Source organism: Stegastes partitus, unplaced genomic scaffold (genome assembly GCF_000690725.1).
Source record: "Stegastes partitus isolate 25-593 unplaced genomic scaffold, Stegastes_partitus-1.0.2 Scaffold180, whole genome shotgun sequence".
Classification (NCBI taxonomy): Eukaryota; Metazoa; Chordata; class Actinopteri; family Pomacentridae; genus Stegastes; species Stegastes partitus.
In genome coordinates this window covers 238,047-252,449 of record NW_007577911.1, presented here as the reverse complement: position 1 = coordinate 252,449, position 14,403 = coordinate 238,047, and the positions used below count along the sequence as shown (strand labels likewise).

The 14,403-nt window shown below is 40.1% G+C and overlaps 1 protein-coding gene and 1 long non-coding RNA gene across 2 annotated transcripts in view; both read left to right on the top strand.

Annotated features, from left to right (window-relative positions):
* LOC103356019 (uncharacterized) overlaps positions 1-686 on the top strand; it is an 18,114-nt gene extending 17,428 nt beyond the window's left edge. The window contains exon 3 of the long non-coding RNA XR_520120.1: positions 676-686. This is a non-coding gene — a long non-coding RNA (uncharacterized LOC103356019). The remainder of the gene's footprint in view (positions 1-675) is intronic.
* Positions 687-4,254: 3,568 nt separating this feature from the next.
* dlg2 (discs, large homolog 2 (Drosophila)) overlaps positions 4,255-14,403 on the top strand; it is a 37,259-nt gene continuing 27,110 nt past the window's right edge. Inside the window, exons 1-5 of the mRNA XM_008280038.1 lie at positions 4,255-4,371; positions 4,647-4,783; positions 5,429-5,573; positions 6,870-7,035; positions 10,454-10,513. Coding sequence (XP_008278260.1) covers positions 4,326-4,371; positions 4,647-4,783; positions 5,429-5,573; positions 6,870-7,035; positions 10,454-10,513 — 554 coding nt within the window. The 5' untranslated portion in view covers positions 4,255-4,325. The remainder of the gene's footprint in view (positions 4,372-4,646; positions 4,784-5,428; positions 5,574-6,869; positions 7,036-10,453; positions 10,514-14,403) is intronic.

Genomic DNA, 14,403 nt, shown 5'->3' with positions numbered 1-14,403 from the left:
AATAACCAGTAAGTAACAACTGTCATAGTCGAACTACAGGACATGCCTCCTGAGTTACTGGTAACAGCTGAACATCTCCCTGCCAACACAGAAAATAACTAACTTGATCAACCCCCTGAAGAAAAGCATCAGTTTACAAGTCCTGGGTGATGTCAAGTCATGCTGCTTAGGCAGTGCTTCCTTTCAAGTGTTTCTTCTTGATCTCTGCGTATAGTTATTTAGTATTTTATATGATTAGTCTTAGTGTTCACACCCAGCTCCAAATTAGCTCAAAATAAAGTCATTTGAAACGTCATTTGGTGTCATTGAAGGGGTTCTTCACGTTATCTGATAGGCTTGTAGGGATGCTCCTGACAAAAATCTTTTTTTAATTATACATTTTAGATAAAGTACCACATGACATAGGTTGTGTATGTTGTACATATTAGCCATATAGTAGCATTTTAGCACATTAGTTCTGCCTGCCCAGTCCCTGATGTCTCTGACTGTTTTTCATGGCCACAGGGTAACTCAGGGTTAGGCTTTAGCATCGCTGGAGGGACAGACAACCCACACATCGGTGACGACCCTGGCATCTTCATCACTAAGATCATTCCAGGAGGAGCTGCAGCAGAGGATGGACGTCTAAGGTCAGTCACTTAAAGTTTAACAAAATAACAAAACAAAACTAACTAGAGATGTGGTCTGACCTCAGACGAGAAAACTTTCAAGAAACTTGCAAGTCTACAACCGTCTCACACGCAGTAAAGGGAAACAGTTTCAAAACGAAATAAATAAAAGAGTTGGCGACCAACACCAGATAGAGACAAAGTTTATGAGATAACCAGAAAATAACCAGGAACCTATTCTCTACTTTGTTGCTTTATTGGTTTGAATCAGAAATGTTTTGTGTCCACATAGGATTTTAACAAGTTGTGAATGCTTTATGTTTGATTGCATGTAAACCCTCCAACCCTTTTAGTGCTTAATAACAGGGTTCATTTCCATATCCTCTGTAAGTAATTTTCTGTCCGTTGCTCTGCTGCCTATGTAGTTTGCCCGTAGGCCACATTGCTGCTCGCATCTTCCTGTCCCCTTGCAGAGATCTTTGATGAAGCCTTTTCCACGTTCTTTGCAGACTGTGGGACCCTTCCAAAACATGTCCTGGTGTGTTCTCTTAGAGAACTGGATGATGATATGCCTCGTTTTTCTTCTTTATGTCTTTGGAGTCAATGAACTGAGAACACAATATGTTTAATGTTTGGGGTCATGATGGAGAAATGACCTTGTGTGTCTTCACCTCCTTTTTCTTTTGTCCTGCGGATCCTGAGGTTTCAGCAGCCCTTATTCCTTTCAAGTACATGCACTTACTCCTTTAGCTCTGTTTCCCCTTTCTTTAAAAAAAGACACCTCTTGCTCCAAAATTTTGCAGTTCTCTATCTCTGCTACGTTGAACTCAGCTGCTAGCATGTTAGTATTGTGCTGTAACTGGGTAGGAAATGTCTCCATTTTGTCAGTTGGCTGCTCTATTACATCCAAGATGGCACTCATTCCTTCTTTACCCTCTGTCCCGGTGTCCTTCCATTTAGTTGATTTCTTTGTTGGCAAGAAAACGTTTTAAGTTTTAATGCTCTTCATAATATTGTCATAGCAGTTCGCATTGCAGACACCAAGAGAGAGGACAGCTGACCCGACACTAAATCAGATTTAACATAAAAATGACCATTTATGTCTATCTTGGAGATAACAGGACATTTCCCACCTTCCAAAAGAACTGCTAACGGCCACAAACTATCAATTCTGAGGATAACCACACCTCTGGAGAAGAGGAGATTGTTATGTTTTTCTGAAAGACAGAATCATTCCAACAGATGTTTATCTCGGTGAAATGAACAGGAGCTGCTAAAAAAAAAAAAAAAACACAGTCTGACACTGATACTGAGCCAAAGAACCGTAAGAAGAATGCACACTCACACATCTGAGCTGTGCTTCATTCACTGATGTAGGAAAACACTCATTAATCAGTGACAGTGTTCTGGTGTGTACCTTAGTTTGATGTACTAATACTTATCTGCTGATCCTGGATTTATTTATTACCTCATTATAATTGATCAACTGTGACCTACAGGAAACTTAGTGACAGCTAACAGGTAGCTAATTTAAGACGCTGACAAAAACAATTTTGCATCACTATTAATACTCACTAAGTTATGAAATGTCACCTGAAATTTACAGAACAAAGTTAAAACACAATATTAGAACATGTTTTGCCATCAAAGGTGACACACAGTCTAATGTGTCAGTGTCGGCACTGGTTGAGACTACAGTGGACCAGTTGTGTGTATTGCTGAAGGGCTGAACTCCAGCTTATTAAACAGAAAGTCTGTGCCAGCCTGAACAAGGAAGCAAGGACACATTTGAGCTCATTCAGTACTCCACTGAGATAAAAGACTTATTCAAGAGAAAACACTGCTATAGCACTCTATTTGATACCTTCGATCTTGGCTATTTTAGTTTAAAACATAAACCCTCTTCCTCTCACTCTCACCACATGTTTAAGTAGCAGTGATGGATCATGTGGATGATGCTGATCTTCACTGAAGCCACACCCCATTCTTTTTCCTAGCTACAGCTCAAATCACAGATGCTCCAGAGAAGCATAATGCATGTGTAATGCCAACATCAAGCGAGTCACGTAAGAAGCGGACCAGGCATAAATTGCACTTAACGTAATTGATGGTCACCCATTCCACGGTGGGCAGTGAGACATTATGCATTATGGATGGAGAGGAAGTCTAAACTCTGTGAAAAGGACGGCCTGATGGGAATTTGGTTTGCTATAATGTTATTAAAGCCAGACACACTTCCTGTCGCTGTTCTGGGACGCTGTAGCAGAGCACTAAGCATATTTAATGCACCAGCCTGGCTTCAGGGACTGCTTGGGGCATTTCAAGTGCTTCATATGGAGGTTGTTGTTTAAAAAAAATAAAAAATGAGTGGAAGTAGCAAGGACTAAACCCATGCTAAAGCCACCATTTTTTTTTCTTTTTTTCCCCTAAAAGATTTCTGTAAATATACATAATGTATGCATGAATGTATCTTTATACTTGTTTTCTCACAAAGCATAGTTTTTAATTATTCGTCTGATTTTACCTTTACACAAAATCCTGACATGCTGTAGGTACTGTCTACTACTTCTTGAAGCTATTTTGGTACACCCTTGACCAACGTCAGCTGTATTTTTAGCCTCTGAAATACAGCTGATGTTGTGTCACCATAGCAACAGCTTTTGATGAATATTGGGATGCTTCTGTATTTGGCATTATCAGGGTCTTGCAACTGTTTTAAGAGGATCTGGTTAATCTGTTAGGAGTAATTCAAGTGTAGAGCCGATAACTTCCTGTTGCCAGTAGATGGCGTTGTGACTGTGATTCACTAATGGTGTGTGCATATCTTCAGAAAAGGATTCTTGACACACAAATGGAATTAGGGAAAGATATGATGATGTGGAGTAGAGTTACAGCTATTAAATAAAAACTCATTAGCTTTACAATATTGTCATGGTAACAGCTTTTGGTTAAAGGTGACACTTTTGATATCTTTCATTAGAAATCTGATGTTGGAGCTAAAGTTTTGTCGGGACAACAGTGGAGCCAATTTGTTTCATCCGTGCCACAGAACCATAAAAAAAACAAAAAAAAATGTACAAAGTTTCTTACTTTTTGATCATCTTTAGACCCTCAAAAATGCAATTCACAAGAAAAACAGCTATAACAATATTAAGCCCTCCTATAGATTCAAGAAGACTTCGTACCACTCAGCGCTCCAACTGTAATCTGTGTGTGTGTGTGTGTGTGTGTGCTGGGTCCCAGCTGGTTCCTCTGAGCAACCCGAGGAAAGCAGTGTCCTTGAGTGCCAGGGCATGAATGTTTTGGTCGACACTCAGGGGAATTCAAACTGAGCGCTGCTCACTGACTATGATTTTTGCCCACGCGTACACACCCAGTCCTGGTCTACTCTGTCTCTTTGTCACACATCTTACATACATACATATACATAAATAAATTAATATGTGACAAAAAAAAAGACCTGTATCAAATGATTCCATGGCAGACATTTCAGTTATAGGAGTCATTTAACTCATGACTGGTATGTGTGTTACATACATGTCTAAACTTTTGTTCATAATTGTATCGTGAGCATTATTATGTTTCTCTTCCAGGGTAAATGACTGCATCCTGCGCGTGAATGATTCAGACGTGTCTGAAGTGTCTCACAGTAAGGCCGTAGAAGCCCTGAAGGTTGCAGGCTCTATCGTCCGTTTGTATGTGCGGCGCCGGAGGCCAATGCTGGAGACCATCATTGAGATTAAACTCGTAAAAGGACCAAAAGGTGAGTTCAGATGCACACACTGTATTGCTGTCAAGATATACTGTCATGTACGCCTTGTCACTAATAGTTAATAGTTTTTATCACGCATACAACAAAATATATTGTGCATGGCAATATGATATATTAAGAAAGTGCTATGAAACATCTGCCAGAAGAGCTAAACATATTTGCATGCATGCATACTGCACACACTAGCATACTGTATATCATGATATACGTCATCATGTTATATGCTGATACTAACCAGCCACTTTCATACACACACACACACACAGGACTTGGCTTCAGTATTGCAGGTGGCGTTGGAAACCAGCACATCCCCGGTGACAACAGCATATATGTCACCAAAATTATTGATGGCGGAGCAGCACAGAAGGATGGCCGGCTACAAGTTGGAGACAGATTATTAATGGTGAGCAAGCAGAATGCTGGTAGCGGTGTCACATATAAGTCCCACATGCTGACACGCCTGTGTGTGTAAACTCTGGGTGCATGTATTGAATGGTAAAATATGGGCAATACTCTAAGTAACCAGAAAAACCGAAGCCTCAATTGTAATGTCATCCAATGCAAATAAGTAAGCAGAATATGTCATAGTGTTTGATGGTTGTCTTCCTGCTGGATTGCTATTATACAGCCTGATATTTAAAAGACTATTAGTAATTCCACGTAACAAGTCAAACATTGCACAGTACATCACCCTGAAGTGCATTTACCATCTTACAGCTGACATCATTTTCCTGCATCTTCAATCTAAATGACAGTTAAGTGATTAAATAAGTCTCTGGCACACACTGTGAAAGCAACAAAGCAGCAACCTACCGGCCGAGTAGGCTAGGAGCAGGTCTCGCTTGAGAAGGGTGTCCTCATGCTTAACTAGCTCTTAATTTAATTACCTCCCAACTGTCGTGTTCTCACCCAAAGACCATCTGTTATAATCCAGTCTACTGAAGGCAGGGAGCATGCTGGACTCAGCTTAACTGCACAGTAAGAAAACACAAGATAGCTTCTAAACCTACTGATTGAACATAGAAGGACAATATCTGTGTCTGCATAGGTAAACAACTACAGTCTGGAGGAAGTTTCTCATGAAGAGGCTGTGGCCATTTTGAAGAACACGTTGGACGTAGTCTACCTTAAGGTGGGAAAACCCACCAATGTCTACCTATCAGATCCCTATGGGCCTCCTGATATCACACACTGTAAGTCCTTTCATCTTGTATTTGAACGGATTAGTACATTGTCTAATGAGCTGCTATATGAAATGTTGAACCAGTCTGCTGTGAGCATTATTCAGAAACTGTAAAAGATGTTACCGTGTGTTGAGTGTATCTCTTCTTTTTATGACACAAAATATTTGTGAGCATGGAGGTCATATCTTAGAGTTTGACTATGAATTCACACATCTCCTACAAAGTACCTAAACCTTTACAAGGTGTAGCTGCTTTAATTCATTTTCACCACATACATCCCTGACATACAGTCATGGAAGAAATGATTAGACCACCATGTTTTCTTCAATATCTTGTTCATTTCATTCAATTACTTAGCTCTGGCATTGTACTACCAAAAACAGTGCTTTTATGCATTCCATGTTTTCTTTTCTGTCTGTTTTAGTCACATGATGCACACAGGAGTTAGTACTTGATGGCATAACCATTGTTTCTGATGACTGCAGCCATGCGTCTTGGCTGCTCTCCACCAGCTTCTGACATTGTTCTGCTGTCACAGCAGCCCATTCCTGTTGCACAAATTCAAACAGATTAGCTTTGTTTTGGGGTTTGTGCTTCTCCATTTTGCATTTGATGATTTTCCACAGGTTTTCAATTGGATGTAGATCTGGTGATTGAGCAGGTCAAGGCATGGTTCCAGTGTTCTGGTTCTCCATCCAGGCTTTAACTGACCTGAAATGGCCTCTTATATGTCCTTGGAATACAATGAAGCTTAAGCATATCAAATAGGACATAAAGTTTGATGTAATAGGCTGCATTTTTTGTCGTGTTCATTGTATTCTTCAGGTAAAATACCTTTAGTGGTATCAGGCATTAAAATGAACAAGAAATCTAAGAAACCAAGGGTGGTCTAATCATTTTTTCCATGACCGTACGCCATACATACAGTGCCATGCCAACATAAAGTTGATATATCCTTGATGTGTTAATTTATACGGTGACATTGCACATATGTCAGCTAACATTTAATTTTATCTGACAGATACACATAATTTAATTATTATTTAACATTACAAATTAATTCATTTAATGTAATGTGTCTCTCCACCTGATAGTTGTTAATTACTATTCTTTTAACTCTAAAGAGGTTGAGGGTAGTGAATTATCACTCAGTTCTTTAGTTCAGATGAGCCTTTTGGCCTCATTTAGCTCATTGTTTTAGTTTAACAGGACATCAGTGAGATTTTTACCTCAGACCACTGTCTTTTAAAAGTAAATGTATAAGCAGCTGTCACTCTTTGACTCTCTCTCACTCTTCCTCTGCAGCTTTCTCTCCTGCCATGGAAAATCACATCTCTTCCCCTATCAACAGCGGCACGCTGGAATACAAGTCCGGTCTACCCCCTATCTCCCCCGGGAGTTATTCCCCCCTCCCTAAGCACTTACTGGGGGAAGAGGATATAAACAGGTTGGATGGTTTTTCCTTGCTACGGTAATTACCTCCTTTCCTACCAGACTACTAGAACTACAGGTAGAAGCTTTGTCCACTTTGCTCCCCCTGTGCCCCCTTTGTCCCAGTAATTTGTGTTTGTGTGACAATTCAAAAAGCTATCAAACTCCTCTGGGGATTATGAAGCCATTTGAAAAGATCTGTTTCTTGTTGACTAAGTTTGCAACCCAACTTTTTTTTTCATTGTTTGTGTTTTTTGTCATACTAATCCCTAAGTGTGTGTCCGGTTTTCACTGCAGTGTGTTTCAAAGATGACCTCTAAACAACTGGCATCTTGATCCTCCGTTCAGAGCTGCGACCTTCTGGTCACATTTCAAGAAATGAATATTTCATAAATAGAAAGGGTCTCCAGAAACAGCAGTTTAAAACCGCTCATCTGCTGTGTTCCTGTATTGCTGTTGTGGTGGCTGCTGAATGTCTGTTTTTATGATTTCTTTTTGTTGCACGCAGAATAATTATTCAAGGCACCCGGAGCCACATTGAGGCAACATTATTAGGTCGTGCTGACCATGCAGTATGTCTCTCCTTAGTACCAGCTGATGGGAAAGTTTAGTGCCTTTTTGATACACACTAGGAAACCATTGCAGCATTAAGTAATGGCATTTAAGAACAACAGACGCAATCTTCCATAAAGATAAACGGCACAATACTGCTACAGCTGCTGTTTTTATAGAAGCGGTGCAGGATTTGCAAAAAGTATGAACTGCTGCTCTCCATATAAGTCATGGTCAAGCCCATCCAATAGCACGAGTTCCTCTTCCATGGTGGTGGAAATCATCTGTAAGAAATTCAGAACTAGGTTGAAGGTATTTTGGGAGAGCTATAAAATACCAAGATCTTAACCCTCACGGTTCCAAATGGACAGAGGAAATAGAAACATGGCCTTTAAACATACATGAGCTCTCAAAGTTCCAGGTTATTCTCTGGCAGACAGCCATGTGTTCTTTCCCTTTCCGTCTTTTTTTTTTCTACCTATTGAAGGGTTTTCATTTACTTCTCTTGGACAGCTGCTCCCAGCATAGACAGCAGAAAGCTTAGGATGTTATCCTGAAGCGAGCCATAGCCAAACATTAGCAGCTCCTGTCCTTACATCTAATCCCAAAGCAAGCTGCCATAAGGCTCAGATCCAAATGGGCCAAATTTGTTATCCAGTCAAATATAAGAATAACGCTTTTGTGCGCTGGATGTTTCCCTGCTGTTTGCCAAGCATAAGGTTTAGTTCGAGTGATCGTGTTTATTGGTTTTATGTCACAAACTTTGGAAATGACAGCAGATTTTAGGACAGCAAGGAAAAGTGGTGGTTCGCACAGTGAAGAAATAAACAGAGACAGTACCCTCTGTGATGCTTCTTTGTTAGGTTACATCCTTGTTGCATGCTATGGCAAGAGTTACATTGTGTTGTCATATTGCAAAATGAAGACTGGTGGAGGAACAATGTAGCAGAGTGATAACAAAAGCTCCCATTAGTGGATAACTGGTGGGCCTCAGTGTTAGGCTGTGCTGAGTGGAGGATTAGTCCTTTATTCTCTCTGGAGTTAAGAGGTTTACTACCTGCTCTTAACCAAGGTGCACCCTTAATAGCCTTTGAGATAACTATGTTGACCTAAAGGGAAGGACTTCAAGTAGCTCATGCCGATCCTGTTCACCGTGTTCTGTGCATAGTGTCAGAACAAACAGTGGAAACAGCAGAGCTAAGTGGACCTTCACTTTCTGTAAAACTCATGATGCATCCACACTAGCTTTTGCCACTCTACATGTAAAAAGTCAAACATTATTCATAATTTGATAAGCTAAATTCTAAATGTCAAAATGTAACTCTTAATGTTTTTGTGAAGCCGAGTGATGGCTAAGTAGAGAATGTATTAAGTGATTCAAAGGTTGCTTTGAAAGCTCAGGGATTTGCTCATCTGCGTTTACTCATCCAAGCATGGATGTAGTCTTCATGGACTTACTCTGCTCAGGGGAGGGCAAATGAACCTTAATGGAAAGTGACTGGCAGTGTTTTTAGAAATCACTTGCGAATAGGATTTGATAATGGCATACTATTACATGAATATATCAGTGGCTGTTATAAGGAGTGAAGCCTAAATATTAAATAATACTTGACGAATTCACGTGAAGCTCACCGTGTTGTCTTCGGTTGATTTCACCTGCTATCTGGCATTTGAAATGTCTTCTTTGAGCAGAATAGCTACCTATAGCTAATGCACTGCACTGTAGTTTGGATACCTTTCTCCAAAGTGATCCTTTAAAACAGCAGTTTTCACCTTTTGTTTTTTCTTTGACAATAATATTTTTACCCTTCTCTGACAGCTGTATGGTATTATTTTGGCTTTCTAGCTTGAAAAGAAATTCAGAAATGTGCAAAAGCTGTTGTTTCCAGGATTTGATTTGATCCTATTTAAATGGTAATTGATCAAAAAAGGAGAGATGAACTGCACCCCCACAGGCCAGCTTTGCAGTCCCCTTGCAGATTCTAAATGGGCCCTGTGGGTCCTTCCAAGGTTACTGCATTTTGGTCTGATCTGGACTGACTGGCTGCCTCAGCTCAGCTTATTGTAGAATGAATGATTCAGCAAGAGAAACAAAGCCACCTTCCCCGATCTCTCTGGCTTCTGCATCTCACTGGTGGGTTATTATTCAGACTCAGTACGAGTTGCAAACACACAGGAGTTGGTCAGAGAGAGAGTAGACGGATAAGGGCAAAAGTACAGTGATAGTAGTTCTGTGCTGCAGTGTGCTCAAGGCAGGCAAAGCAGTGACGCCACAAGTCTAGTCCATGCAACATTGTGCATGTGCGTGCATGTGTGTTTATTTGTTAATATAAATGGGTTAGTGTCTAGGCAATACTCACAGTACACCCATCTACTCTAATCTTGTCTAATAGTGTGACTACCAGCCTTGCATCAACATATTGCACATACACACAGTCCAGTGTCTCAAACATGCACATGATGCATAAATTCCTGCTTTCCATTTTCCATACTCACATATAGTACTACATGCTCTAGTTAACACACTTAAATCCACATCAGCAGACAGACTGAACGTTCACCGAATGTGTTGGAAACTATATGAAGCTGCAGTGTGTCTGCAGCAGGTTAGCGCTGCCTCTCCGTGCAGGCCTGCTGTGTATGAGCTAACGCACTCTGATCTGTTGTGATGATGTTGTTGATGACTCTTTAAATCCCTGACATGGGACATTCACTTCAAGGACATCGCCCTTTATGTTTTCAGTTGTGTTGTTTTGTTTTGTACGTCAGAGTCTGACTGTTATTTAGATCTGTGTCTTAATACAATACAATTCAAAGGGGTTAAATTGATTTGAATACAGCCTTTTATGTTAAAAGACAGTTATTACTGGTTGATTGTCAAAATGTACTTTTTTTTGTCCTGTTAGAAATCCCTCGTTAGATGATGGGGAGGGACACAGGTTTGATTCCCAGCACTTCCAGTTGAGGTGAGCTTTAATGAATGAAATTTGATGAGTGATTTTTATACGCTCAGTGCATGTGGTTGCATGGTCACCATTGTTTTTGTTTAGTTTTTTCATTAACTCATCGGATACAGAAATTACTCTTTTTAAGCATGAGCCTCTTTTCATCATGTTTTCTTTTCTTTTTCATTCTTTAAATCCCTAACTAAATGGTACAAACGAATTCTGAAGTACTGTTGAATGTTTCTGCTTAAACCTTCTATTCAGATATAACCTTTCTGTTATCTGAAACACATGAATGGTGGCTTTTTTTAAAAGGTTATCCTCCACAATTCTGCTGTATACAATAATATAGATTAGTTTTAGTTCTAAAAAGCTGATATCTGGGAAACAAATTTTAACATTTGTCCTTTAAGAGTGTATCCAGCACACCCTGTCTGGTGAGTACGCTAGTGAAGCAATATGCCAACATTTGAAAAAAATAAGTTACACAATCCCAATGTTAGCTAATGTTTGCATTTTTGTATAGCTCATATATTTCTATAGACTGAACCCTCTGATTTAGCTCACACACTTGTGCAAACATTACAGTACAATTTATGGATGAGCATTGTCCTGTCATTTTGTAATACAGCCACTGTGGCCACGGTTCTATAAAGGTAATATACAGTATGCAGTGATATAGTAATGATCAAAGGTAATGCACCGTGAAGATAAGCTCCCTGCCTAACTAAGTGTAGGACTATGTCTGTGTTGCTTCAGAAAGTATTAGAGCCCTCCACTTTTTACAAACTTTGTGTTGTAGATTTGAAATGGGTAAATTTGGCATTTTTATCAATCCACACTCAAAAACCCATAATGACAAAAATATATAGCAGAATGAAAAAACACTTCCTGAAATCTCTCACAAACAAAAGTGCTCAGAAAATAAATTCAGTACTTTGTTGAAGCCCTAAGTAAGTGTCTACACAGTCTGACTCTTCAGCGTAGACTCTGGCTGTAAGCCTGCCACTGGATTGCACACAGCATTCTCCTCCCGTTTCACTACCTGTGTGCTGCCATTTCCAAGATCCCCTCCATTACTAAAAGCACCACTTTGAGTCCTTACTGAGGTTCTCTGGAGTCCTTCCTGAATCCTTCGAAAGTTGCTCTGAAATTCTTCATGACTTCTTTTTTGAGTTCTTCTTGATTACCATCGCAAGTTTGAGTTCATTTATGATCGGAAGAAGAGACAAGGCTCCACTCTGTCCACCACGTCATCAGGTTGACCTGACCATCAACGGATCCATCAGTCAGCAGTGTTCTCGCAGAATCATCACAATATGCAGCATCACTGAAAACTTGATGCAACTTTTCAATTCTGCTTCTTTGCAAATTGAATTTCCCCAAAAATTCCAAATTAGCCAATCACCAAATTGTCAGCTGCTTTCAGGTGTGCTCATCCCTCAATCTCAGAGCTCAATTATCATAATATTGACTTTAGTTCTTTCCATTAAGCTCGCTCACCATCACAGCGTTGTTTTTTTTTATGTTGTTTTCCCGTCCTAGCACGAGTTATTGTTATGTCGTAGTTTGTAGTTGATTGTCTGTTTGTAACAATGAACACACATAAATATAAGTTCAGCACCTTGACTGTTTAGTTTTTCACACTTCGGCCTCTAAGTTGTATAAATGGCAGCTACCTAACCTTTTATAAATAACTTTCTCCTTTAAAGCACTTCCCCAGTCATTTTGAAACTCTTGACAGCCAACATGAAGAGCTTCATATTCAGTACTATTACCACAGTCTTACTGGATCGTCTCGCTGGCTGTACGCAGAGTTAATTGTGTAATAATTCTGCATAAACATTTATTATTCCTTTTGAGCATATAGTGTCATTTTGCAAGCATGCTCCACCTAAACAAGTTTCTGCATTAAACTATTTTACAAGGGCACTGCTATTGTATCCTGGATTATTAAAAATATCATATGAAAACATTTGAAAGGTCAAATACTTGATATTCACTGGAGGGTGTCTTTAAAGAACTAGACTAGAAAGACTAGAAAACAGCATTCTCGAGGACAAACCAGTTTAGGTCCACTGAGATCATGAGACTACGGCAGTTAGAGCACAATTGCTAAATCTGTTTGAGCATCTCTGCTGTCTTTGTAACAAAATACTATCAAAACCACTGATCATTAAACCACATAAGAGCCTTTTACACTACTCAGACTGGAGAACTTGGAACAGTTCATCAACACTTGTTATTACCAGTGCACAATGGAGGAAGATAATGACAACCCAGACCACCAGACTCCCAAACTGGCCAAAAGAAAGAAAAAGCACTTAACCCTACACACCATGGACATGCAAGTCAGTGTTCTTGACTCTACATCTAACTCGATGTTCTTAGCATGCTACACCAAGAGATAAAAGACCTTAGACTGGGTCTTAAATTCACACACCAACAAATAAATGATCCCCAGATTGATGATGCAGAGCATCAGTCTTTTGTATAACGACACAGTTGTCAGTGACTACAATCCAAAAAGAAAATGAAACCCTTAAAGACTCGTGAACGTTAAGGCATGAGGCATGCAAGTCAATCTGATATTTTCCAGAATTACCAAAGGCACGATGGACAGACACACTAAATAGATACTTCATGCAGTCTGCTTAGAAACTACCATCAGAGACTGTAAACAAAATAACTTTGCACAGCGTACACCAATTTGGAACCCGCAACGCAACTCGAAACTTGTGAAGAGCAAGAGGCAGGAGCTGAAAGGGATTCCAAGATTCATCCATCATGCCTTGCCTCCTATGATGACATGCCTCCTATGGACAGGGTCACACTATAGTTCATTCATATAGTGTCTTTTTTTGTTTGTTCATGTTTTATGTTTATTTGTTATATTTTCTTTGCTTGCTCTGTTCCATTGCCATACATATGTGGAATAGAAGCTCCATGGAGGAGGTGAAGACACTGACATTTAACATGTCAGTGAGCAGCATGGAGTATGTGTCTGTTTGTTTTACTCCTGTCTTGATCCCGTCACTACTGTTCTGTTTTTGTACCAATGACTTTAGCAGAATGACAAGAGGCGCAATCAGACCACTGATCAGCCCTGATGTAGCGCTGTGGAGATAGGTCTGGTTATGTACGACCTACACACCTGGATATGGGAGGTTTATCCCATTTTTCCTGGCAGATCATCTCATGGGATATGGGCTTAGTTTGTGCCACTCGAAGACAGTCTGGCACTGTTCCCGCTAGCATTAGACATGTGTCTTGGGTGAGCCGATCACAAGTGGACAGCTTTAATCATGTCTGTTCACATCTGTATTCAGGCAGTTGACTGTCAGAAGCAGCTGTGGTTGGGTTGTCCACTAATGGCAAGGTTCGATCCCCAGCCTATTCGCATGCCGAGGTGTCCTTGGGCAAGACACTGAGTTGTACTGATGGCAGGCAAGCCCCTTGCATTGGAACTCTATGGCCATTTATGTGTGTTTGTGTGTGTAACCATTATGAAGCCCTTTGAGTACTGCCAAGGTAGAAAAATGCCATTTAAGGGCATTCCATGTGCTTTTTACCTGACATGAGAATGTGTCGTCACATGCATGTCGCGTGACAACTTGTGATTAGATCTCGCTTCTGTGCTTTACATGCAAATGAACACATACATCACATAATTTCTATTTGTAGCGACCAAATGCGTTGTTGTTTTTAACACGCACGAGGTAGCAATGCACTTCCCATGTCTAGTCTGCCAGAAAATAAAAGAAGAATAAATCACAGCAATATAAACTAGATCTAGTCCTTTGTGTATCTAGGGCAAAGCAAATGGTCCAAGATGTACTCTGGACTTCTGCTCTGGACAGCAGTTGACTGGGCAATCCTTAGCTGTGGATGAGGACACATTCAAAGAGCTA